Source organism: Pollachius pollachius (genome assembly GCF_949987615.1).
Source record: "Pollachius pollachius genome assembly, chromosome: 10".
Classification (NCBI taxonomy): Eukaryota; Metazoa; Chordata; class Actinopteri; order Gadiformes; family Gadidae; genus Pollachius; species Pollachius pollachius.
The window spans coordinates 7038126-7062162 of NC_136943.1; the positions used below are offsets into that span (position 1 = coordinate 7038126).

A 24037-nucleotide genomic window follows, 5' to 3' on the forward strand; every position below is an offset into this window, starting at 1 on the left:
ACGTCCTGCTCATAGACGTGGATCAACCCATCTTCGGATCCATATATACACGCCATAATTCAAACTCATAGGCCTATACACTTATAACGAGTCAAACTCCGCACTGGGATCGTTTTAACTAGATTCAAGGAATGTCCGACGTATGAAATACGTCGGTCCGAAATATGGTGAGCACCGATTTTGCAATCATTTTGGGATAAGAGTTGTCGCATTAACCAAGGGCTCATTAACATGCTTATACTACTGTTATAGCTTAATGCATGTTCTATCTGCAGGTTAAATTGACAACGTTGTTGCTGCATTGCTCATGATGGTTGCTCGATCTTTCTCCATGTTTCTTCAACTTGTTCAACTGAATTGCAATAGTCTTGTTCATCTCATGTTACTTATTTGCCGTTTTCAAAGTGTCCGTGGAGGTGACAGAGATTGAGAGGAGAAGCACAATCTATCTTGTCATCTTGTGGTCCCTTGGCGAGGGGTAAAATAAGGGGACTGCCGTGGATAGTAATGTGTTTGGCCTGTAAATGTTTGGGTGGAAGAACGAACTCCTACGTCTCTTTGATGCCCTGAAGTTTGGGGACAAAAGGGTGTGTGTGTGTGTGTGTGTGTGTGTGTGTGTGTGTGTGTGTGTGTGTGTGTGTGTGTGTGTGTGTGTGTGTGTGTGTGTGTGTGTGTGTGTGTGTGTGTGTGTGTGTGTGTGTGTGTGTGTGTGTGTGTGTGTGTGTGTGTGTGTGTCGCTGTGAGAGAGGCCGTATGAAAGAGTGTTTGAGTGGCGGGGGAGGGAGTCGGTCAGTCTTAAAGATTGCAAGGCTGTTGTCGTGGAGACCAGAGGCCACAGGTGACCTCTGACCTCTGCCCAATCATAGTTCATTCACCAGAGGATGGTCAAGCTCTGGTTGCGTGCTTCTTTAGTCCTGGGAAGAAACGGGCTGAAGTTTAACAAGTGCTCTAAACTTTCTTCAAACAAAAATAAAAGCAGACTGATAGTGTGCTGACATGATTAATGGTACAGTTGTGTATCTGGAATGGCTTTGAACTGTAGACACATCCTGAAAAAAACTAAAAGCCAAAAGCTGGGGGAAATTCTCTTACATTACAGAGTCAGTGGACATTCAGAAACGGTCTCAATGAGAATGTCTACGGCTAACATCATAATTGCCGACGATTAAACGTTGCGTTGTGGTTATCCTCGACCCACAAAGATGTGTCTTTAAGCCTGGGTCCTCGATCCCTAAAGAACAGGATATTAATTGTTATCTCTGTCAGTTAAAGAAAAATAAGACAGATTGTAGACTAGATACAAGGTGAGCTGTTAAGATCAGTCCTTATCACAGGTCCTGCGGGGCCAACCGGCCCCGTAACTTAAGGAGAGACCCTGTAACTCGAGCGGGGGGGCATCTCTTTTCTTTCTTGGGTGAAACAGCTGAACTGTGGGTGTGTGAACGCATTTGTTTATAGTGTGTGTGTGTGAGAGAGAGAGAGAGAGAGAGAGAGAGAGAGAGAGAGTTCTTAAAAGCGCTGGCAGCTGATGTAACAGGGATTCTGCTGACCGTTGGATGTCTGCCGGCCGGCTGCTTAGCCCGGCAGAGCAAAAGAAATGAAAGAAGAGATGCAGAGTGAAATATTCTCTGCCTCCTTTTTTGTAATAACGTTGATGAGGAGTGCTTTTCAACATCAACAACCCTCCCGTCAGACAAGATTCCTCAGTGCTTGCTTATCCAAGGCTCTGCATAGACAACAAATAAAGTTGTTTTTTAACCTCCCAAATAATGTCATTGCTTGCGTGTCTAGTGTTTATGAGTAACTAGCGTTGTTGTGGCTTGACTGGTCTTGTTGACCCGTGCAAAGAATGTCAGTTGGTGCAAAGTTGCCAGGCAATATACCCCAGGCCAGCCGACACACAACACTGCTTCTGTTTTAGTGGACAGACCTTTCCGACCCTCAGGCCAGCCAACCAGCTAATCATCCGATAATCACCTTTTCCCCTCCTTTTACACTTCCACCGGGTCTTCCCTCCCTCATTAGTTCCTCCCTTCCTACCTTTTCTGACCAGCTGCTGTCAATCCTTCATCCTGTTAACTCTACGCTTCTTCCCTCCTCATCCGATAGACTGCTTATTGACGGTCAGTATGGGGCGTGCTGGAATGCTCTGAGGGGAAAGTGTTGTGCCCAGCTGGGATTAAACACAGTGCTCTCACGCCCTGGCAGTCGCTGTGTACTCATCCTCTCTCTCTTGAGGGACCGTCTGTCGAAGTGATTAAAGCATGGCCGCGCCGAAGGCAATCACTTTGGGGCCTTGGACCAGGTTTGCTCGGTCTGACCGACCGGCTGAAAGACTGTTTGGAACTGTTGGAACTGTTCCTCCCTAAGACGTGAAGCCCTTTAGCCCTCTAGACCAGACGGAGCTGCACTCCATCCACAGCACTAGGCTTTGCCGTCGTAAATCTAGCTATTCACACGCACATAATCTATGACCCACCATGTTGCTGTGATTGGAATGGCTAGCGCCTGCTTTTTCCTTCAATGTAAGGCTATGTTAATTCCTTTCTAAGCTACTTGACTGTGACAGATGTGGAGCGACTCAAATACTTTCTATTACAAAGTAGAGGCTTGGTTGTGCTGTGAGAGTCTCGCATTGCACCAATTTGATTAGCTTCAGTTGTATCAGTTCAAGCAGAACTTTATCAGTCGATAAAGTGCTATAATGTTTAATGTTGCTTGATATCAGCTAATATTACGCCGTTTGGATGGTTTGAGTTTGGAAGATTCTTTGCAGCGCCTGTGTGTGTGTAGGTGGTAAATCATAACAGGAATAGTTTGGCTTGTGTTTGTTTCTCTTTCAGTCCTTATATTTGAACATGCATACCATACTGAGCTTAGGTTTGTTTGGCGAGCCAATACAAGGGAGTTTGGAATACTTTCTTGTTTCTCGCGTCATCAGTGGAAGCCAATTCCTGGTTACACATGTAAATAGAAGTAAAAAGCAGTTTGGCACAGAGGTATTTGGTCTTTGTCAACATCGTAAGAGATTGGATACCTGGCAGGAGGTCAAATGTCTAAATGCCATTGTATAGTTTAGAGTGTAGCAACACTCTCCACCTGTAAGGTTTGAGTGTGGCTGAAGTGTTTGTACATGGTGTCAGCCCAGCCCAAGGGGCCTCAGCACTTCAGATGCAATCACAGATCCATAAATCCTTGCTTTCTAAACCAGAATAATAGTAACAACTTGCTTGCATAACTTAAAAAAGAAAATGCTGGTAGAAGCAAACGGATGTTATGCAATACTAATACTAAACATTCACGTGAATCCAATGGTTCCTCTAAATCTATTGTGTAGTTGCCAGGAATGCCGGGACCTCAATGACCTTCAGCGGAAGAAAGGTCAACGCATGGGAGGGTTAAAAAAAGACCCCTAGCCGGGGTCTTTGTCTCTGAATGTTCCTCGCTCCGATGGTGGTTATAAATAGCCCCCCTTCACATCTTAGCCTGCCGGCATCCGGCTGCTCGGACAAGGTCTGGTGTGAGTTTCGTCATAAGCTTGTTCAGATTATTTCTTAATGTTTTCATTGCGTAGGCTTATCTCCCCCGATGTATCACCACACCCTCCACCACCATTGATAGATACTGACGTGTACTTTGTTAGTAAAGCCCGGTATAGTACTATGCCTTTTTATGGCAATTGTTTGGCAGTTACAGTCCAAATCCTTGTGTCTTTCTTGACATTCTTGCTGTTTTACGCTATTTGATCGAATCCTTAGCCTAGCTTTTGTCTATACCACTAGGGATCCAACCTGACAGTGATTTGGAACAAAGCCTGATCCACTGGACCAACTCAATACTGGTTACAAAAGCCTGTATATATATTGGCATTTCCCTTAACAAAGTATTGTATAGCAAAATAAAGGAAAAAAATTGAGAAAAATCATTTTGGTCGTGAGTCACAAAGCAGCTATATTAATCACTGCTGATGCTATGTATGCAGAGGTTGACAGACTTGGCAGGTTTCCCTTAGCCTGCATAGTTCCCAAAGCTGGTTTCCGTCTTGTTATGGAGGATCACTGCAGGATCCTAGGAGGAAATGAGTCTGGTCCAAAAAGGTCTCCTCATACCTTACAGTCAGACAGGTAGATGAGGTTGTTAGCAGACCCTTAATACCTGCCCTTTTTATGAGTTGCCTTTGTGCCTATCTCCAGTACCAATCACATCTATGTGTCTGTTTATCCTTCTTCACATTTCCTGCCTGCTCGTTTTCTGTACTGTTTCCTTTGTTCTTTTACTGCTGCACTTCCCTTCAGCCTGCCAAACACTCAAGCAAAACCTGCAGGTGCGTCCCTCAGCTACCTCCGCTGTGTGAGAATGAAGAGAGACAGTTAATAATCTCACATCAACAACGCTATCATCTGTGGAATCTGGTCTGAAGCATGGCTGCAAGGCTCACCAGTAATGACAAGGACGGTGCGCTCGTTAAGGATAATAAAGAGTTACCGAGCACTGCTTCATTTGGGGGCTATTGCCCTTTCATTCATCATGTCTGTATTCATAATTTATACTTCATGTGGTCTAGTCAGCGGCTTTCGAGGCACCGGATAAAAAAAAAAAAGCATTCCATGTTCACTTTTATGGGAATGGCTTTGATTGTCTGCCAGGGTGTTCTGCATATCTGCGGGGCAGGGCACTTTATTATTTGGACCTCCACCAAGACTTCTCATCGGGTCTGTACAATCCATCGGTTCACTCACTTCCCTGGCGCTTCCCAAACATCTTGTCAAATCAGCCCCCCCCAGCCCCGGGGCCCACCTCGTCCCGAGGGAGACCAGAGAGAGACCAGAGAGAGCTCTTCTCTCAGGGAGGAGGCAAACAATGTGCTCTCTCTCTCTCTCTCTCTCTCTCTCTGTCTCTCTCTCTCTCTCTCTCTCTCTCTCTCTCTCTCTCTGTCTCTCTCTCTCTCTCTCTCTCTCCCTCTCTCTCCCTCTCTCTCTGTGTAAAACGATAGGGCATCGGAACCTACGCTGTGACCAAGCCTCCTAGGAAGGAATGGGGTTGGGGGGGGGGGGTAACTCATTATCTCGCCAGTCCACACAAAGACGTACCTATCCACTTCCTTCTCCTCATCGTCCTTACATCCTGGACTCATTCTCTCCCTGCCGTCGTTTACTCACCTCCTCCGATCATCCCCCCTCCATCTTCCTGTTCTGTCATTCTCTGTAGACCAGTCTGACCCCCTCCATCTCCCCCCCCCCCCAACTCTATTGTGCGTTTAACTTTCCACAAACATACCCGTGCATTATATGCAGCCTGAGTAGTCGTCCGGTTGGGCCGTGTCTGCCCCGTGTCAACAGCAGGGCTGGCCGGACCGCTTGGCGTGAACCATCTCACATCCTGGTCCTTTGTCTGTGAACCGGGAGAACAGGTTTGACCGCACTGGGTCCAAAAAGAGGAATCTCTGTGTGAATTATCCACACAAAAAGAGAGAGAATGAGGGTGATGTGGGGGGGTATGTGTGGATGGGGGGGGGGGGGGGGGGGGGGGGGGGGGGGGGGGGGGGGGGGGGGGGGCGGTATGTTTGGGTTTTCCTTCACAGGAGACTCGGATGTTGGCTGATCTCGAAGAGTTCCGATTTAGTGTGAGAGTGTTATAGAGTTATAGGATGCTGTTGTACCTGAACATACCATAGTATTTACCATATACTATAGTACCATAGTACCATATAATAAACCATGATGGATCACCACTGTGATTTTATACTTTGGGACAAGGGTTCTCTTTTGACACAGCTCAGAAAAAACTAACCTAAAACCCTGAGGTGAGGTGGGACATTCTCCTTTATGGCTCTGCAGAAAAAGGGAGGAGGTTAAGACAGTGAGACTGCATTAGAGTTCAGCCTCCTCCCATCTCCACCTCCCCTCGCAGTTTAACTTCTATGGCAACACACAAAGTTGTGTTGAGTGACACTGGCTGGGGCATGATATAGAGCGAGACAGAGAGAGAGCGTTTGACACAGCATGGGATTAGGATCACAGAGCTGAACTGAAGTAGCAGGTAGGTTATCTGTTACATGAACCTTTTTTTGATTTTAAACCTCCATTCTTTACATCACTGCTACACATCTGTTTAAATAGCTTTTGTCAATGTGGATTTTGTTAAGTTTAGTAAACTTTTGTATAATCATTTTCTATGCTAGCAGTTCCTCACACAGCTGGCTATTGTAATCATCAGTTATTATTGTAAATCAGGAACAAAAGTGAACCTTGTATAACCTGTCAGTGCAAGTCTACACATTGTAATCATTTCTGTTGAAAAAATGCTATGGACTGTAAAGTTACTGCATGGGAACATGCTTTACACAGTATAAACACCCACAATATTCCAGGAAAAGCAGAAGACCCACCAGTTATGAATATATATTTTTCACATCCATATGAGTCAATATGAACATATCCATATTTATTTGAAGCAGAGATGGGAGAGGTGTAGGCTGCGATCCTTCTACGGTTAGTGAGGAAGTTCTGATGTTTGTGATGTAGAACCACCCACATTTTCCACCTTCCAAGGAGGTGATATTTGAATCCACTGGTCTGATCCACTAATCCTTTCCTCGGAAATCCCCAAAGACAGGCACTCAAAATGATTGCACCCTGTACATACAAGAACAATGTTTCAGGAAGTCTTAGCTTTGTTTTCAAAATTTGATCGTTTCTTTTTATTGTGGTATCTTAATTATCGTGGCCTTGCGACTTGAAAGGCCTCACAAGCGAATGGCATACATCACTATATTTAACTTACTTTTAATTGTGTTATAGCGTAGCCTTTGAGTTTATTGTTGGGTCTTTGTAGTGTAGTCTGCTCTTGCCAACCGGCCCATCGTGTTAATAGTGGCCACGATGGAGGGATTTTAAAACCGGTGTTTCCCACAGATTATTTTCTTCTACTCAGCACTCGCTAACACCAAACGCTAACCTTATTTACACAGAAACTTTGGGTAATGCCGAAAAAATGTGGCATCAGCATCAGTGTTTACCCACGCTGCACTTATCTCACCCGGTTCATTTTCTGTCTACTTGTGGCCGGCTGAACACAAAACAGAGGAGCGAGGCATACAACAGTTTCAGATATTTCTTTCTCTCCATTGCGATTCAGTCGATGTCACAGTCACATAATAAGAAGACTGAGAGAGTGGGACTCAGGACAGTTATAGCACAATGGGTGTCTCACTGCTGAGGATAATTACAATGGACATCATAGTATACACAAGTAATGTTTGAGGTCATTCTTCTAAACTGTGTTTGTGTGGGCTGGTGCGCTCTCTCTCACACACCTGCTGTTTAGTGAAAGTGGTTCAGGTGTGAGTTGATGTACTGGGTGGGAGTCACTCTAAATGCATCGCTGTAATCACAGTGCGGTGGCTCCTACATGAACCCTTAACAGGGGCAAACAATGGAGCCTTTTCTGTTTTGTAGCGGCAGATAGAGGACCTTTTGTGGAAGGTTCACGTTCACATACGTTTGCCTTTTATAAGCTTAATTTAGAGCTATTACTCCTGGCTACCTCTCCTCTTTCTATTCAACGGTGGGCCTGTTATTGGGGAGTGGGGTTTAATGTTTCCTAGGAGTGACAGGAAATTGTGAATTTTTTAAAGGTGCTGTAGGATTTAGTGGCATCTAGTGTGAGGTTGCAGATTGCAACCAACTGATTACCACACCCACCACCAAGTGATGAGGTTTGTTGATATATTATTAAGTAGACCTACAGTCTGTCAAACTGTAGGTCATAGTTTATGAGTAAGATAGTGATTAGGATTAAAAGCTTTATGTCTGTTCTGGGCTACTGTGGAAACATTGTGGTGCATCATGGTGGGCTCTGTGGAGGAGGACCCACTCCCTATGTAGATATAAAGGGCTTGTTTTAAGATAACAAAAAAAAACAACCATCTTTCTTATTTTCATGGGATTATACACAAATAAAAGGGATGAAATAACGACAATGATATTCCATTTCTGCCTCGTCCGTTCCACTACAGTGCACCTTTAACTCTCAGTCTCCTGAATTGTAAACCCAGGAATAGCCGCCTCTGTCTGCCTGGGACAGAAATCCATTAGCCCTGTGCTAATGGCCACAGCCCCACAGCCTTACCATCAGTGCTTATGCACCATTTACCAGAGGGAGACCCATTAATAATTAGCTAGTTAGAAATGTACGGAATGTCCCTCGGTTCCCTTCCAACGCTTCCCCATCATCCACTGCAAACAAGGCCCGCTGCTCTGCGCTTAACACACTTTCGTCAATATCTTTCAGCAAACAACTCTGTCTGACCTCACCCGGTGAGAGGAGGCCAAACAGAGAAGTTGGACTGGATCAGGATCAGCAACAAAAAAAACGAAATCGTTGTGTGTGTGTATGTTGTTTGCTCTTTGTGATTCACACAGTGCTGCTGCCTACGTAGCACTTTACCTTGTAGTGCCTTTGATATCGGTCTTGTTCTCCCCTCTGTTATATAGAACCACACGGGCGTTATGTCATTACAAGTGCATAAAGTCCTTTTCTTGTACACAGTACCTAGCCCATGAACGGTGCCAGGTGCCGCAAATAGACACTGTCGAAACAATTACTTGATACAACTCCACGATACTACAGTCTATATTTTACCATAAATATAGTACACATATCCTTTTCAGGTTGTGCCCTGTATAAAATCAGGATGTGAACTAGATATTCTTCAATGCTGACATGAGCAGAGTACAGTATCGACTGTACAGTCCTGGGACTCTAGATCAACATCAGACTACATCGACCTCTTCCCATGGTGCTCCCCAGTGTACTGCTGTCCTCGCAGCTCTCGTGTCCGTACAGCCATCCATCATAGCACTGGTAAGGCCCGGATCAATGGGGTCTGACAAAAGGCCAATGGACCCCAGACAGGCGTCCCTGATAAGTCCAACAGCCATACTGAGGCCGTGTAGCAGGTTGTTTGATTTAAATTGCTCCACAAATACAATTCATTGCAGTCCGATTTGACAGTAAGGGGGCCGAAGCTTATCGGCCAGGATGATGGTAATTGATGGTGATGGGCTGAATTGGTCAGAGGAATTAGCCTAGCTAGAGCAGGTTCAATACGTAACACAAAGGTCATCAGTGCAATACAAAGGTTTTATCGGTTATCGAAGAGGAACATGTTCAAAGAGATGAACATGTTCCAAAAGAAAGTATCAGGCAAGCGCCAGATTTAAATGGGAAATCTGGGATTAGTATTTTGATCACGCAAACCATATTTGGGTTGGATCGTGGCCTCCAGCTTTATCCCTGATTGACGCGTCGAAGCTTGTAGGATAAAGCCAGTAGTGTCCAGTACTTTTTTCCATGGCCGACATTGTCTGGCTAGATCAGTTTGGTCTCAATGGGGTCTTTTACGTCAAACGTTGACCTTTTGGCCCCTGACAAGTCTCAAGCAGTTGCCATCAATGGAAGGCGTGTGAGTCAAAATAGCACGGCAATCATGTCACTGACCACCAGTGGAAAATATCTTATGTTTCCCCAGACACAGTAGTGTCTGGGGAAGTCACATAGTTATCTGTCTAGCAAACTGTTAATCATCATAAGGTATAAATATCTTGACATGTTTTTTTCTTTCTTAGTAAATTTTTACTGTAATTGACCTGAATCTCTATCCATCTTTATATTTAACTACATTTTTAAAATTTGTATAGTATTTGTATTTTTACCAGGTGCACTGGGTTTCTGTCTACTGTGAGTTTATTGGTTGGTATACCCTGTCTTGTTGTGCAAAAAGTTCTTGCGCATCTTTTTACATGAAGAAGTAGCGGGCCACCACTTCTTCATATCTCATAGCATGTGGTGAGAAGGGCTGAACACACAGTTTTCATGTGGGCCTTGGGTCAGTTCACCACCAAATGCTTATTTTTAACATGTGTGTACATGTCTGTATACTCAACCCAGCACCTAGCGCTGCATAGATCTCTGCCAGAGAAGCAATGTGTTTCTCCTGACTTGACTTCAAGGCTCCATGAAATAGCCTCTGTCTTTCTGTTAGTCTGTCGGTCTGCCTGTCTTCTTCTGTCTGCCTGTCTGCCTGTCTTTTTCTCCCCATCCCATAATGAATAAACTCCTGATAATTATAGAGTGCTGCTGCTTTGCGATGCCCATGGGCCCCGGAGCTAACTCATTACAGTCTGGCCTGTTAAGGGCCAATATGTGCAGCCCCACTGCCCTCCTCCCAGCCCTCTGCCTGGCCCTGAGCACCTTGGGCCCCCAGATGTTCAATCACTCCACATGTCACAACACTAAAGAGAAAATACTCACTTTTTAGCACTGTTAAGGCTTTTTAATGTTTTATGCTGTTTTAATGCATGAGCAATTTCTTTGACAGGGGTCACGCATGCCTTGCTCAACTGGTCGAGCATGGCACAACTGACTGTTACAGCCCCAGGGTTAGGGGTTAGCTGCCCACTGTGGCCACCCATGCTACTAATGTAAGCATTCTTCCTATTGTAAGACAACAGCGGCCCACCGAACGGTTCAAATCCCCCTGGAGGTTACGCTCAGTTCAGATGCAACGCTCTCCCCGTGTGCCCAGATGAATCCTCTTTGTGCCCTCCCTCTCGTAGCGCTGGCAACCTCACTAATGTGTTAATTGCCCGTCACTGCAGTATACAGTCAGTCTGGCCCATAGAAAGCTCCGCTGGCAGAAGCTTCCTGAGACCGCCAGCCCCGTCCTGCTGAGTCAAACCTCTGCAGTAAAACACAACACAGCAGTCATCCATTACCGAGCAGTGGAAGGGGAGCAGAGTTACAACCCCATTTGACAGTCCGCAAACATTATTTTTACGCAATTATTATATTGTCATCAGCAGTTTTTACAATTGACGATCACCCTGAAATTCTTTGGGTCTGGAAATATTATAGTTGCCTTTTATTATGAATTAGCCTATTAACACATTTTAGTTTAACATTTTCATTCAACAATTAAATAATAAATATATCGTTATATATATTCCCAGGATTATTTCAAAATGCTCTTCAAATAGCCCAGGCTACCGAGATACGCCGCTGCATAATACGGCCATATAAGTATCAGGCTGTGTTTAGCCAAGCAGCTCGTAGGCTTGTGAGCACAGCTCCTTCTACAGTGAGGACGGAATGTGTCATCTGCAAGTGTGCTGGTGTGGGAGTCTGAACAGGACCCATACTGTATCCAACACTCGCGTCAACAAACTTTGATCATGGGACAGGAGAGAGAAGCAGGGTGCGTGAGAGAGACTGATGAGAGAAAGGTTGGCACAGGGGCGGAGTACCAACGTCTTTTTTTTGTAGCGTTTGGCAGATAGCTGCTCACACCTTTCGGTGCGTCAGCCAGTGATCTATTGAGCGAGGTGAAGCACACACACATTGAAGTGTGTGTGTGCGTTTGAGGGAGAGTGCGCCGATGGCACATCAAAAGCCGCGGACGAGCCTGAGCTTGTGTTGTGAAGTACACAAGCGTCTTTGGAATGTGTCTTTTCTGTGGCTCTCTGTGTGATTCTCCACGCGGAGGTGACCGGCCCCCAGCCCGAGTGTCCCCACGGCACGCTCTGGGTTTATTTCCATGAGTTACTTTGTGTTTTTCCGTTGGCCCCCTGACTGGTGCACTGGCTCAGAGAGTGCCCCTCCGGAAGCCGTTTAACTTACTGTTTAACACCTTTTTTTCCCACGGCGACGCACGGGGAAGTCAGATACGTTAATGAGCAGGTAGGGGTCAGGCGCGTCGCTGAAGGACGCCTAGACCGAGGACATTGAGTTGCGAACCCAGAACTGTCCAGCTGGGAGTCAAATACACGTCACACTGTTTTGGGTGACTCAACATTTTGCATCCAACTGAACTGACTTGCATAGTACGTTCTAGCTAGAACACTACGCCTAAAGGTTCAGAACAAAACATATGATAGAGTCAAGGCATTGAATGAAGACACATTATTTGTGATGATCCAATCTATTGCCGCCATTGTTTTTCTATTGTATTTTATTTATAGCAAGTGGGATAAGATGAGTTTGGTGAACAATATAATTTCAGCTGATTCAGTATTAAGTGGCTGTCAGAAGTAATCCGACCTCTGTGAAACAAAGGCTTGTTTGATCATCTAATATATTGAGCTAGAGTGAATTGTACTTCATGTCAAATATCAAATCATAGTTCATATTATTCACTATCCAAAGATTTGGGGTTTCTAGCAGAGAATAAAACCCTGCGGCTGGCAGTCCAGCAGATGCAAGTCAGGATGTGAGAGTCTTATGAAGCTGGTATGCTCCACCTGCTGTCACTTAACACCACCAGTAGTTGATGTTGGCCTTCTTTTTAAGTTTTCCTTCAAGAAAAAACTCCTTTTGAACAAAAGCACATGAGAGCTTTTTTGTAGCGCCGCAGCATAAATCAAAAGCAAAGCAATCCACATACTATCAAAGGCTCCGGGCCTCCACCCTTTACCAAGTCACACACACACACACACACACACACATGAGCGCCCACACGCGCACACACACACACGTGCGCATTCACACAAAGTGTGAAGTGCCGGTCCCTTATGTTTGGGGGCTGAGTTGTAAACCTTGCAGGGCCTCCCTGTACTCCTGTACTCCTGGCCCATAAACCTTTGGGCGATTACCGAGAACAACTGGACGCAAGATTTCCTAATGCCTGACGGATTTGTGCTCCCTGCCTAAAAGGATTTTCTGCTCATATCCATCTTCCCCAAGCTGTGTTTTGCTCACTCACTCTCTCTTTCTCTAGCACTTCTCCACACCGATTCACACCGATTCGCCAGCCATAGGGATCTTAATTTGGTGTATTGATTTTTAACAAAGTGACTCTTCCGATATTTCTACGGTATTGTTCTCTTTTCGGCTCTGTGCCCAACATTGATTGCTTTTCATCTACAGGAAGTACATACTGTACCGCCTACTGGGGGCCTAAACCCCTGTGTAAGAGGTCATGGGGTTCTGTATAAGATACATTTTAATGTCAGGCTGCCTTGTTAAAAAAGTAAGCATCGAAATTACTCGCTGATAAGACCTTTCTTGGCAGACAAAAAAGGAAACAGCTCAAAAAACATTATATTCTAACCAATATATTGATGCATCCCTTCACTTAAATGATGACGATATTGACTTCTGTATTGACGCGTCACACACCATCCCTGCCCGTAAAACCACATAAACAATTAGGTTTTCTCCTGACCACACCACTAACAAAATGCATTGTTAATGTTAAATTATGTTACCGGTATCCCATCAGCGGTTAGGCGTGACTAACTAGTCGTGCGTCAGTGCATGCATGAAGCCAGATGTGTACACAGAATGTTTTGTTGTTTGGAAGCCTCATGAATACCTCTCCCATTTACCGCCCGCTAGCTGCTATGCTATTTTAACCATCTGAGTAATCGATGTCAACGGCAGGAAGGGGGGGAGAGGGGGGCAGTGAGGGTCCACCTCTCTTGAAGAATAGTGCATTCATGCTGTTTTTTAGAGAGGATTTAATAATGGCTCTGGGAATCTGACTATGCCTGTGTGAGCTAGAGCAGGGGTTCTCAACCACTGGGCCGCGGACCGGTTTCGGCCAGTGAGCCATTTGCCACTGGGCCGCAGAGATAGTAATGAAGACTACAAAAATGAGATGCCGTCACATCAATCCCAACCCCACTTCTCTATCATGCTGAAGTCTGCCTGCCACTATCGCCTCTAAGTTTTTGTTGGCTTATACCGGGCCTTGAAAATATTACAAATATGCATACTGGGCGATTTCAGTGACTTTGTCACTGACGATATATTGGTTTCCAGTCCCTCAACGTTTGAGGATCGTCCACTGCCGAGTACTACTCTGATCTGTTATTTTTAATAAATAGTTCTGACATGATTCATAAGAAGTTATTAGAATAAAATTGTAGGCTACCCATCTGTTAACATTTTCCACAAAGGAATTTCCCTTCTCTTATATCAATTTGCACTTGCCTTATGATTATCTGTGTGGAACAAAAAAGAAAGAAAATCTATTTGCTTTTAATGGTATTGCATTTATGGCATTGTGACGTGTTTCCATATAGAAATCTCCGTCTCCACTTGCATTCAAACCAACTCTTTAAAAACAGGGAGAGTGGACAGCATTGCGGATGTAACCCTATTGTAAAACTATTGTCTAGAAAGGAAAACCATCATGAACATACTTTACACTCACAGCACACGCCAGCACAACAGCGCTCCACCCTAAGGCAACAGAGGCAATAGACTACGTCTGTAATGAATGACACCATTGAACATCTGCAGTCTGTATACTCCTCCCCCTCATCTCTATGCGAGTCCCAGGTAGGATAAGGGCGGCCGAGGCGCGTTCGTGTGTGTTTTACAGCCTGGAGAATGTCTCCTTGCTGCTGGCGGGGATGTTTATGCTGGGAAGGAGAGCGAGGTCAATGGGGTGAGATCAATATAAAGGCCTTTAATGAGGCGGTCTGAGCACAAGGAACAGAGGGAGTGGTAAAGAAGAAAAGGAGAGCTGTGGTGCTGGTTGGTGTCGAGGGTGGTGGAGGAGGGAGTGACAGTAATGATGAGAGGCTGGACTCAAGAAGGATATGAGACAGTAGTGCCAACTGGGATGGTGGTTCTGGTACTCTTCTTAATCCCCATCTATGCCCTTGGAATACACCTTACTCTCGTCTGCTGCTGTAGCCCAACGCAGACCGGCCAATCAGAATCCTTTTAGATTCATGTGGATCATAAAACATGGAGGGCGTAGACATTTCCGTGGAATGATCCAGAAAGATGTGCCAAGTTGTGTGTTTGCATGGAATATAAACGTATATCACAGTCTAATATAAGGGTTGTTTGTGTTAGTGGTTCCATTGTACTCCAATAAAAATTCCTCAATGCGGTCTTAACTTAGAGACTCAAAGATAAAAATATGCAGTTTATATTGCTTTCTACGTTGGAATATAATCATAAACAGACAAGTAATTGCAGTTTTGTTTGGGTTTGGGTTTGTTGACACACACACAGAGGCTATGCCTATAATTGCACATCATATGCTCTATAAATTGCATGCACATGATTATGTTAATGGATGAAGTACGGCAACAAACTTAGGCACCCTCATTTTTACAGTTTTTCCATGGAATGGGTGTTTCCCAAAATACTCGTGTTGACTCTGGTTTGAAGGGGAATGAGTCCGGATGCAGCATCATGGTTTATGAAGTTATGTAAGAGACTTGTGAGGTTTTATGATCCTTGAGAAGATCTTCCATTCTCTCACTGTTGGAAACTGAATCGACGGTTGAAATGTTATGATGACGATAACAGGATGGTAATGTTAACATTGTTCAATCTTAGTTGATTATTCCTGTAATTAATTTAGTCCAACATACAAACATCCCTTTCACTGTGCCTTGTTGCAACAGTCTCTATGTTTTTTGGGAGGCTTCATTGCAAAGATTTCCCATATGGAAAATGAAAATAGATACAGTTTGCATGTCTGTGTGATATGGAGGGTGTCATTATGAAATTAGAGCACTATGCTGCAGTCTGCACTCACCGTGTGGTCAACCGTGTTGGTCTTTATGTTCCCAGAAACAGCTGTCTGGATTGCGAAACGCAGTCCAAGACACATCTGTGCTATCTCAGGTTTTTGCGTGTGTGTGCTGAGTGCACGATAGGCATCTTTAGTGAAAGAGGAGGAGCTGTTTGTCATTGTGACACCAGCTATGATGATAGACATCTTCAAATGTATTCTGAATCACTGTGGTTAAGAAGTCATTGTGCCGTGGTTACTCACAAGTACACATGCAAGTACCATTTACAGTTCTCACTGTGTTGGTAATTTTTTCAATTTGTTTTTTTCCCAGTGCCGGCCTCATTGGTAACCAATGGCTGCCTCGGTGCAGACCCTCCCTCGAACGCGAAACTCCTCCAGCAAGACCTTCCGCTCGGCCCCACCTCTCTCCTCCAACTGCACCATGGGAAGTGTAGGCAGTCTGGTGGAGAGGCCAGATGTGTCCCCGACCAAGAACAGTCGTGCCATGCCCCAGGTGAGGCCCCGGCAGAGCAACGGGCTCCTGAAGAAGGGCTTCACCCAGAGAGACCTGCTCAACTACCTCAACATCAGCAGGTGGGTGCGCTGCAGTGAAGCCAGCTTAAGTCCACTCAGCATGCACATTTCGTTGGCAGCTAACACTCAATGGGGGATTTTTCTTTAAAACAGGAAGGAGCCAAGAACAAATCCAGGAAGTAGGAATAAAACGGAAGTTATCTCTGGCTGCACTTCTCTCAACGGGCTCGAGGATGAAAGCCTCTACACCAAGGTCTATAATAAAGACGGAACTGAAATAGACGTGGGGAAAAACTCATTGCCGATCGGAGGGAAATATGGAAAGGTAACTGCTGCTGTTGTGTTGTTGAGATGGGAAAGCTATTTCGGCATTTTGCAGCTACTTCCCAAACTGTTTTTTGAAACAATGCGTGGGAAGTACTTAAAATGGCAAGCAATGGTTCAGGTATTTCGATTTTTATCAGGGGAATATAAAGATAACGAATGTGTTTACATTCTGGCAGTATCAGTTGGGTAATATTTAACGTAAGCCAATCATAATTTTTAATCCCGGTTGGTGTTTATCTTTTGGCTGAACCACAGATTTTATGATCTTGTTGGTATGAGGCCTTTCAAAGTGTCTCGAAATAAATTCAAATTTTCAACCAATCAGAGTGTTAGAAATAAATAAATTCTTCGACCAATCAGCGCATGTATCTAGATACGTTTGGGATCGTCCTATAAAGGAGAGATGCACACCCCTAGTAAAAGGATAATCTTTGTGGCTAAAGCAGGTGACATACTTCAGTTAGAGTGGCCTTTGTCTGCCTTCTAAATGATTTATGACTGTTGGCCATCGGCCAGATTGGATGGTTTAAATTGGTCAGGCTGAGATTGATGTATAGATAAAGTAAAAAAAGTAAATAAAACCTGCCAATCTCGATAAAATCAATTGACCGTTGCAGTCATGAATCATTCAGTATAATATACTGCCCTACAAAGGCAAACCGCAGTATCTGCCTCAACAGTGAAACAGCGAAATGGCTTTAAATGGTTTAGTGTTAAGTAGATAAGTGTAAATACCGTTAATAAACAATGATTCAATCGAGTAATTTGAACCTGGAAAAGATCCCCAATATTTTTGACCTCAAACAGTAGTTTGTATTACTATAAATGGCTTTTTAGATTTATAGACAATACACCGGCAGTACAGCAGCAAAGTGCTGTAGCTAGTGTTTCAACATTAAGAGAAAGAAAGTGTCTTAGTACATTCTATTTGTTTAAAAATTAGTTTAATTTAGCCGACTATATGTTATAAAAAAGCAGTTTATGAGTAAATTGTGACTCATAACCGTTAATTAAACCAAGATAAAGTTATTAACCACCTCCTCATTATCAACTTCTTCAGACAACCTAATCTCTATCACTACATTGAATAGAATACCAAGGCAGTTTAAGAGCAGAGACCTCAACCGTGTCGATGGATTATGAACACAGACACAGCTAGACACAGTCTAGCACACTAGACAGAGTTTGTGAGTTTGCCGCACCTCAAAAGCCACCGTATTACTCATGTATTTTAATGACTGATAAAAAATGTGTAGGAGGATTTCGTCTAGTCTGCAGTTAATAATTAGGGATTATGTTTTTATGTATAAGAAAAGTTACTTAAGATAGCTAGAAATAACGTAAGCAGCATTTGAAGTATTTCTAAGCCGTTCCACCCTCCCGTTGTCTCCCCCCCTCCCCCCTGCAGACTCATTTCAGGCCTTCTGCCTTCAAGCGAGTCGCTCCGAAAAACTTCAGCTCCATGCAGAACCTGTACCCCACGTCCCCGGTGGAGGACCTGGACTACAGGAACAGCGGGATGCCCCGGGCTTACGGCCACCCGCCCCCGGCCGTCTCTTCCTCCTCCTCCTCTTCCTCGCCTTCCCGCCATGGGAGGGCCAGCAACACCACAACGATAACAACAACGTCCAGCGCGGGCCACAAGGTGTCCCCTCGCCTCATTGAGTCATCAGCCATCATGGCTTCTATGTTACATAGATAGATAACTTTATTTATACCCGGAGGTAGAATTAATGATATGTTATGTAGATATAAATATAGATATAGATATAGTTATAGATAGATAGAGAGAGAGAGAGAGAGAGAGAGAGAGAGAGAGAGAGAGAGATAAACTTTATTAGCTTAATTCCTGTGTTACAGCACAGCTGCAGTGGTAGCCACAGGAAATAATGCAACACAATAAAAGTATAAAGTAGTGCTAAGGAAAAGAAAAATATATGCTAAAGTAAAAGCTTAAGTAAGGACAAAAAGGACAAACAGGACAAACAATATAAACAGTATAAATGATTATTATTATCACCGATACTTGAGCCTGCATGACTCTTGTCTCGTTATTATCTGAAGCACCTCTTTAAACAAAACAAACGCACCTCATCTCTGTGATCTCGAGAGGAGTCAAAGTCAATGAATCACGCGCACTGTTGTTTTTGTTATGACTGACGGGTACTGAAGCATGACGTTTCCTCTCCTGTCCAGGCCTTGGCTTGCTTGCGCGGCGCCAGTCAAGAGGATGACAACATGTCCGACTCGGGACACAACTCCATGAACAGCCTGCCTCCGTACCGCCCGCCCTTCCGCCCACACCTGTCTCAAATCAGGTAGACCACTGCTTCCTTATCATATGACACTGCTGCTCTATGACTTATATGTTAGAACTTCAGCAACCGATGGTGTTTTACATTCACGTTCAGTCATCCCGTAAGTGCTTTTATACAAAGCGAGTGACAGTGTCGGGGAGGCAGTGAGAACATTCAAATTCTTGAGTGCTGCACTACCCAGGTTTAAAGAACAGCTGCACAGAGTTGCAGAGTAGCTCTAGGAGACATGGCTGTGCTCTTACTCGGAAAGTACGGTCGGTGATCGGCGCTGCGCATTGAGACGGTTCTAATCCGACTGTGGGTTCCCCGCAGCGCGTCCACGGGCCACATCAACACCATCGGCTCCCTGGACCGCTCCTGCATGGGTCCCCGGGGCGTGGGCCCGGGCGGGGCCGGGATGGGGGGCGACGTGGCGGTGACCTGTCGGAGCATGGCCACCCTGAGCCATCTGACGCCCTGTCCGGGGGAGGCCCCGCCCCCTTACGAGCTCCCCCTTTCCCTGTCCATGGAGGACGTGGTGAGTGCGCGGTGGAGCACAGAGCAGAATCCGTCTTCGTGATGCAACCCCTTTTAAAGCAACCGTATGAGCGGCTACCTCTCTGTTCCTGGGCCACAGGTCCGGGATCTAGAGGAGCGCCTGGTGGAGAAGGAGTACGAGCTGAAGCAGATGAGGAGGAACCTGGACGAGAGCGAAGGCGCCATCGCTCAGGTGGGTGGACGCCCCTTCCTGTTCTCAAACTTCGGTTGAGGGCGAGCGTCTGCGTATTGCGTAATGTGTTTTCTGGGAGACATGATGCTCCACCACCGGAATAGACACTAACACCTACCAACAGCAAGGTATGTGTTGCACTAATATTTTAGGATGCCCGTTACTATAGTAACAGATACCACAGGCTCTTCCACTGCAGCTGTTCGATAAATTGAAAAACGACTTTAAGTCAAATTGGATTTGATCAAATCTAAAGTATTCATTCACCCCCCCCCCCCCCCCCCCCCCCCCCCCCCCCCCCCCCCCCCCCCCCCCCCCCCGGGTGTGTCCAGGTGTTCGAGGGGAAGCAGCGGCTGTGGGAGAAGGAGGTGGACGAGCTCAAGGGCCTGTACGCCGCCAAGCTGAGGCAGGTCTCCCAGCACGCCCAGCGCTCCCAGCACAGCCTCCAGCTGCAGCTGCTCCGGGCCCAGCAGGAGAAGGGCCGCGCCCAGGAGGAGCTGGACACCCTCCGCAGGGTCAAGGGTCAGGAGGAGGAGGTGGGCGCAGTCAGCCCCACCCTGGAGGAGACCCGCTGGCAGGTATGTGGTTGGGGTGGAGCACAGTGTTTGTTGAGCATTAAGGGTAACGAGTGCTAGGTCACACCGTTAGCAGAGATGATTAAGCCACCCGATCGACACAAGGATATAGTGGGGTAGTGATCGTTCATGGACGTGAACATGAATGCGCTTTCTGAGGTACCATCACATTTATTCATCTGAATGAGACACAGGTGGTGGTTGATGGTTCAACCGTTTAGCTCAGCTGTGGGCCTGTGCAGCTGACCTGACCCGACCATGGCACTAACACCGCCAGGGATCAGGGTTGTGAATATTATAGTGTAAGAAACAATGGCTAAAGTCGTCCCTTCCATCAGCAAGTGGAACATATGTATTTATTTATTTAAAAGCCTCAAAGAGCCAAAACACACCAAAGACATGCACTTGAGAAGGCTTGGTTTTTTTTCCACGTAAGCATCTTGGTTTTTGGCTTACATGTCCTCCCCTCTCGCCCTGCTCTCCTCTCCCCCCCCCCCTCCCCTCCCCACCCAAGGTGTGCCAGAAGTCGGGGGAGATCTCCCTGCTGAAGCAGCAGCTGCGCGACTCCCAGGCGGAGGTGACCCAGAAGCTGAGCGAGATCTTCCAGCTGAAGACCCAGCTGCGGGAGACGCGCGGCGGGCTGCGGAGCCGCGGGGGCCAGCTGGACACGCTGCAGCGCCGCTACACCTGCCTCAGCCAATCGCACGAGGAGGACGCCGCTGCGGGCGGAGCCACGGGTACGGTCACGCTCTCTCTCACGCGCCTCATGTCAGTAGACAACAAGCGGTCTCGCTTTGTCTTTCATGTCGCAGTGATACAGTGTTGGGACGTTCATCGGCTTGATTGAAAGCAAATTGTTATGCAATACATAATTGTTTGGTAATTCTGTGAGTTCATTAACATTGTAAAAAATAATGAAAAGAATTAGAGATGCGAAACATTCTCATCTCCTGCTAACATCTTCCTCTGTCGTCGTCTTCTAACATCCTCCCACGTCTACTCAAATTTTCTATCGTCTCCTCCTCCTAACGTGTCCTCTTGTCTCCTCCCGTGTCTTCCGCTCCTCTCCTCCCGCCCTCTCTCGTGTCCTGTCATTCCATGCTCTCATCTCCTATCTTCTCCTCCTCTCATCTCCTATCGTCTCCTCCTACTGTCTCCTGCCATCTCTCCCCGTACATCTCCTCACATTTCCACCTAATATCACCTCTCGTCTCCTCCCCTCTCCTGTCTTTTCCCCCTCTAATCTCCTCCCGTCTCCTCCTAACATCTCCTCTGGTCTCCTCCTCTTCTTTCCTGCTATCATCTCCTCCCCTCTCCTGTCTTTTCCTCCTCTAATCTTCTCTTGTCTCCTCCTAACATCTCCTCCGGTCTCCTCCTCACATCTCCTCCCGTCTCCTCCTAACATCTCTTCTGGTCTCCTCCTCTCCTTTCCTCATATCATCTCCTCCCCTCTCCTGTCTTTTCCTCCTAACACCTCCTCTGGTCTCCTCCTCACATCTCCTCTGGTCTCCTCCTAACATCTCCTCTGGTCTCCTCCTAACATCTCCTCTGGTCTGCTCCTAACCTCTCCTCTGGTCTCCTCCTAACATCTCCTCTGGTCTCCTCCTCACATCTCCTCTGGTCTCCTCCTAACATCTCCTCTGGTCTCCTCCTAACATCTCCCCTGGTCTCCTCCTCTCCTTTCCTCGTATCATCTCCTCCCCTCTCCTGTCTTTTCCTCCTCACATCTCCTCCCGTCTCCTCCTAACATCTCCTCCGTCTCCTCCTAACATCTCCTCCCGTCTGCTCTTAACATCTCCTCTGTCTCCTCCTCCAGGTGGGGGCGTGGCCCCGGTGGAGGACCGCCTGCGGGCAGAGCTGCTCCTGGAGCGCCGGCAGAGCGAGGCGCAGGCCGATGCCTTCGAGGAGGAGAGGCGCACGTGGCAGGTGGAGAAGGACAAGGTGATCCGCTACCAGAAGGAGCTGCAGGCCAGCTACCTGGACATGTACCACCGCAGCGAGGCCCTGGAGGCGGAGCTACACCTGGCTAGGGCGGGGCCGGAGGGCTGGGAGAAGGCGGGGGGAGGAGGAGGAGGAGGAGAGGGAAGAGGTGGCGGTGACGTTGCCGCCGGCAACAGCGGTAGCGGGACGCTAGAGCGGGACGGGTTTCCGTCCGAGGCCGGAAGGGCGGAAGAGGACAGCCGTTCCTCTGGCCTGCCGTGGATAGAGAGGATCGAGTCGTCGGAGATCTGATGACTCAGGTCGACGAACGTAGTAACTCCTTGATGACTAAGCTTCAGGATTTGTCCCTCCGTCAACCTTCTCTCGCCTTGTTGATTTGAGCTCCCCTCCCATGATCCCATCCACACCTCCCTCAGAGAAAACACTGCTGCTGACGCTAGCTGCACTGAACACTACCCCCAAGTAGTCCTTAAGTAAACCTTTGGGAATGGCCAAGCAAGCCTCCAGACTTCCTCATGAAGAATCCTCTGTGTATTTAAGTTAATGAAATCGACTTGTTTTGTAACCTGTTCCATTGTTTGGTTATCTTTGTATGCATATTTGGAATGACTGAACCATCTTTAATCCAAATTCAAAGGGATTCAAAGGGATTTGTTGCCAAGCACCTGTTGCACATAACGTCTGTGCATAAAGGGCACAACCTGGAGCCTGGAAAAGTGGAAGTGGAGTATGGAGGATTAGGACTAGCCAGGAGCCAGACCCTATGGTCCTTCTCCGAGTTCTACCTGTGTCTCCTGCACTGGGATGCAAGCTCACCTCAGCAGGTCAAAGGGTTTGTAGATGACTCCAACTGATTTTTATTTTACCATACAAAAGGGTATACTTACTGTATAATAAGTGCATCGTTTCACTTTCTTCAGAGTTCTACAAAAATGATATTCAAAAAAGATGGCCCAGCTCAGTGACTAGCTGAGAAGACCTTACTTGATCAGCCCCATGTTTAATGCAACTGTTTTCAAAGAAAAAAAGCGATGATATACTGTGACTTGTGTTCTTTTACTGGAATAACTGTACAAAATGTATATAATGTTTGCTCGGACTGAATAATAAACATATATCAACAGTGGCATACTAAATCGAAGAGTTTTGCTCAAGATGGGTCCTGATTGGCTAAAGGCCTCCTTCCAGTCCGTATGACCTACACCTGTTTTCAGAACTATTTTATTCACCAATACAAACCATGGGGCATGAGCTTTGGAACCCCATTGCCCACATTGTAGAGGAGGCCTTTGGGGTTTAGAAACCGTCTTTCATTGGATTATATCTATTCCACCCCCATCACTACACCAAAACTCCAAGGCCAACCCTAAATACCTTCTCGGTATATATAACCGAGGGTGGAAGATCAGCTTGGATGAAACAGGTGGAGTCTTTGTTCCAGGAATTTGTGTTTCCGTAGAAAAAAAAAAGTGTTCCACAGAAAAAATGGAAAGATTTGGAAGTTTCTAGGGAGATGAGTACGTCAGGAACAGAATCATTCAAGTGCCATCCGAAACGCTTTTAACTGTATGCGTTTGCTGGTGTGAATCATTTGCAAAATGTATGCAAATGCCTATGCACATGCCGTTCTGGAGAGTGAGGAAATGAATCCATGCTGCCTTGTTTTCCACAGCGGGTCAAAACCTGAATAGTTACGAGATGGGGCTGACTCACCAGGTTGTTACCCTTGCATTTATTACATTATTTAAACCTGGGCTTATTTTAACTCCAGGGCTCACGTGGTTTCTGATATAAGACACATTAGACTGCAGTGGAATGGACCATTTTTCCCCGGTCGTCAATAATAGGGTAAAGATACCTCCTGTTCTTGTCATTTTAATATAAGGTCTGTTATATTTTTGGTGGTCGTAGCACCAGCAAGTTCCACATATATTTACTTGACTAGTTATGTCTACACTGGTGCACTGCCATTCCTAACTCGACCCTATTATGAGAGTTAGGAGCTACACCTGTGTTTTCCCTGCTGTGAATAGGGCCCATTGTCCATAGAAGGCTACTGTGCCAGGATGTTTAATAAACACTGATTGGCATC

At 46.1% G+C, this 24037-nt stretch overlaps 1 protein-coding gene across 2 annotated transcripts; it reads left to right on the top strand.

The window, feature by feature from the left end:
* On the top strand, positions 1 to 23039 carry n4bp3 (NEDD4 binding protein 3). Of its 2 annotated transcripts, none has more exons than XM_079745243.1 (10): positions 1 to 167; positions 15873 to 16135; positions 16229 to 16400; positions 17811 to 18047; positions 18599 to 18720; positions 19033 to 19237; positions 19337 to 19429; positions 19762 to 20007; positions 20519 to 20741; positions 21821 to 23039. In XM_079745243.1, the coding sequence occupies exons 2-10, from the start codon at positions 15894 to 15896 to the stop codon at positions 22234 to 22236; spliced, it is 1956 nt and encodes a 651-aa protein (XP_079601369.1). In that variant the 5' UTR covers positions 1 to 167; positions 15873 to 15893; the 3' UTR covers positions 22237 to 23039. The 2 variants fall into 2 exon arrangements, with proteins under 2 accessions (XP_079601369.1, XP_079601368.1); XM_079745242.1 differs by lacking the exon at positions 1 to 167 and adding an exon at positions 5932 to 6039.
* Positions 23040 to 24037: the final 998 nt, after the last annotated feature.

Excerpts from the sequence above, each read along its gene's own strand:
- n4bp3 (XM_079745243.1), top strand. The coding sequence starts at position 15,894 with ATGGCTGCCTCGGTGCAGACCCTCCCTCGAACGCGAAACTCCTCCAGC. Across the intron at positions 16,401-17,810 it reads TCGGAGGGAAATATGGAAAG|ACTCATTTCAGGCCTTCTGC; the intron begins GTAACTGCTGCT and ends TCCCCCCTGCAG. Across the intron at positions 20,008-20,518 it reads TGGAGGAGACCCGCTGGCAG|GTGTGCCAGAAGTCGGGGGA; the intron begins GTATGTGGTTGG and ends TCCCCACCCAAG.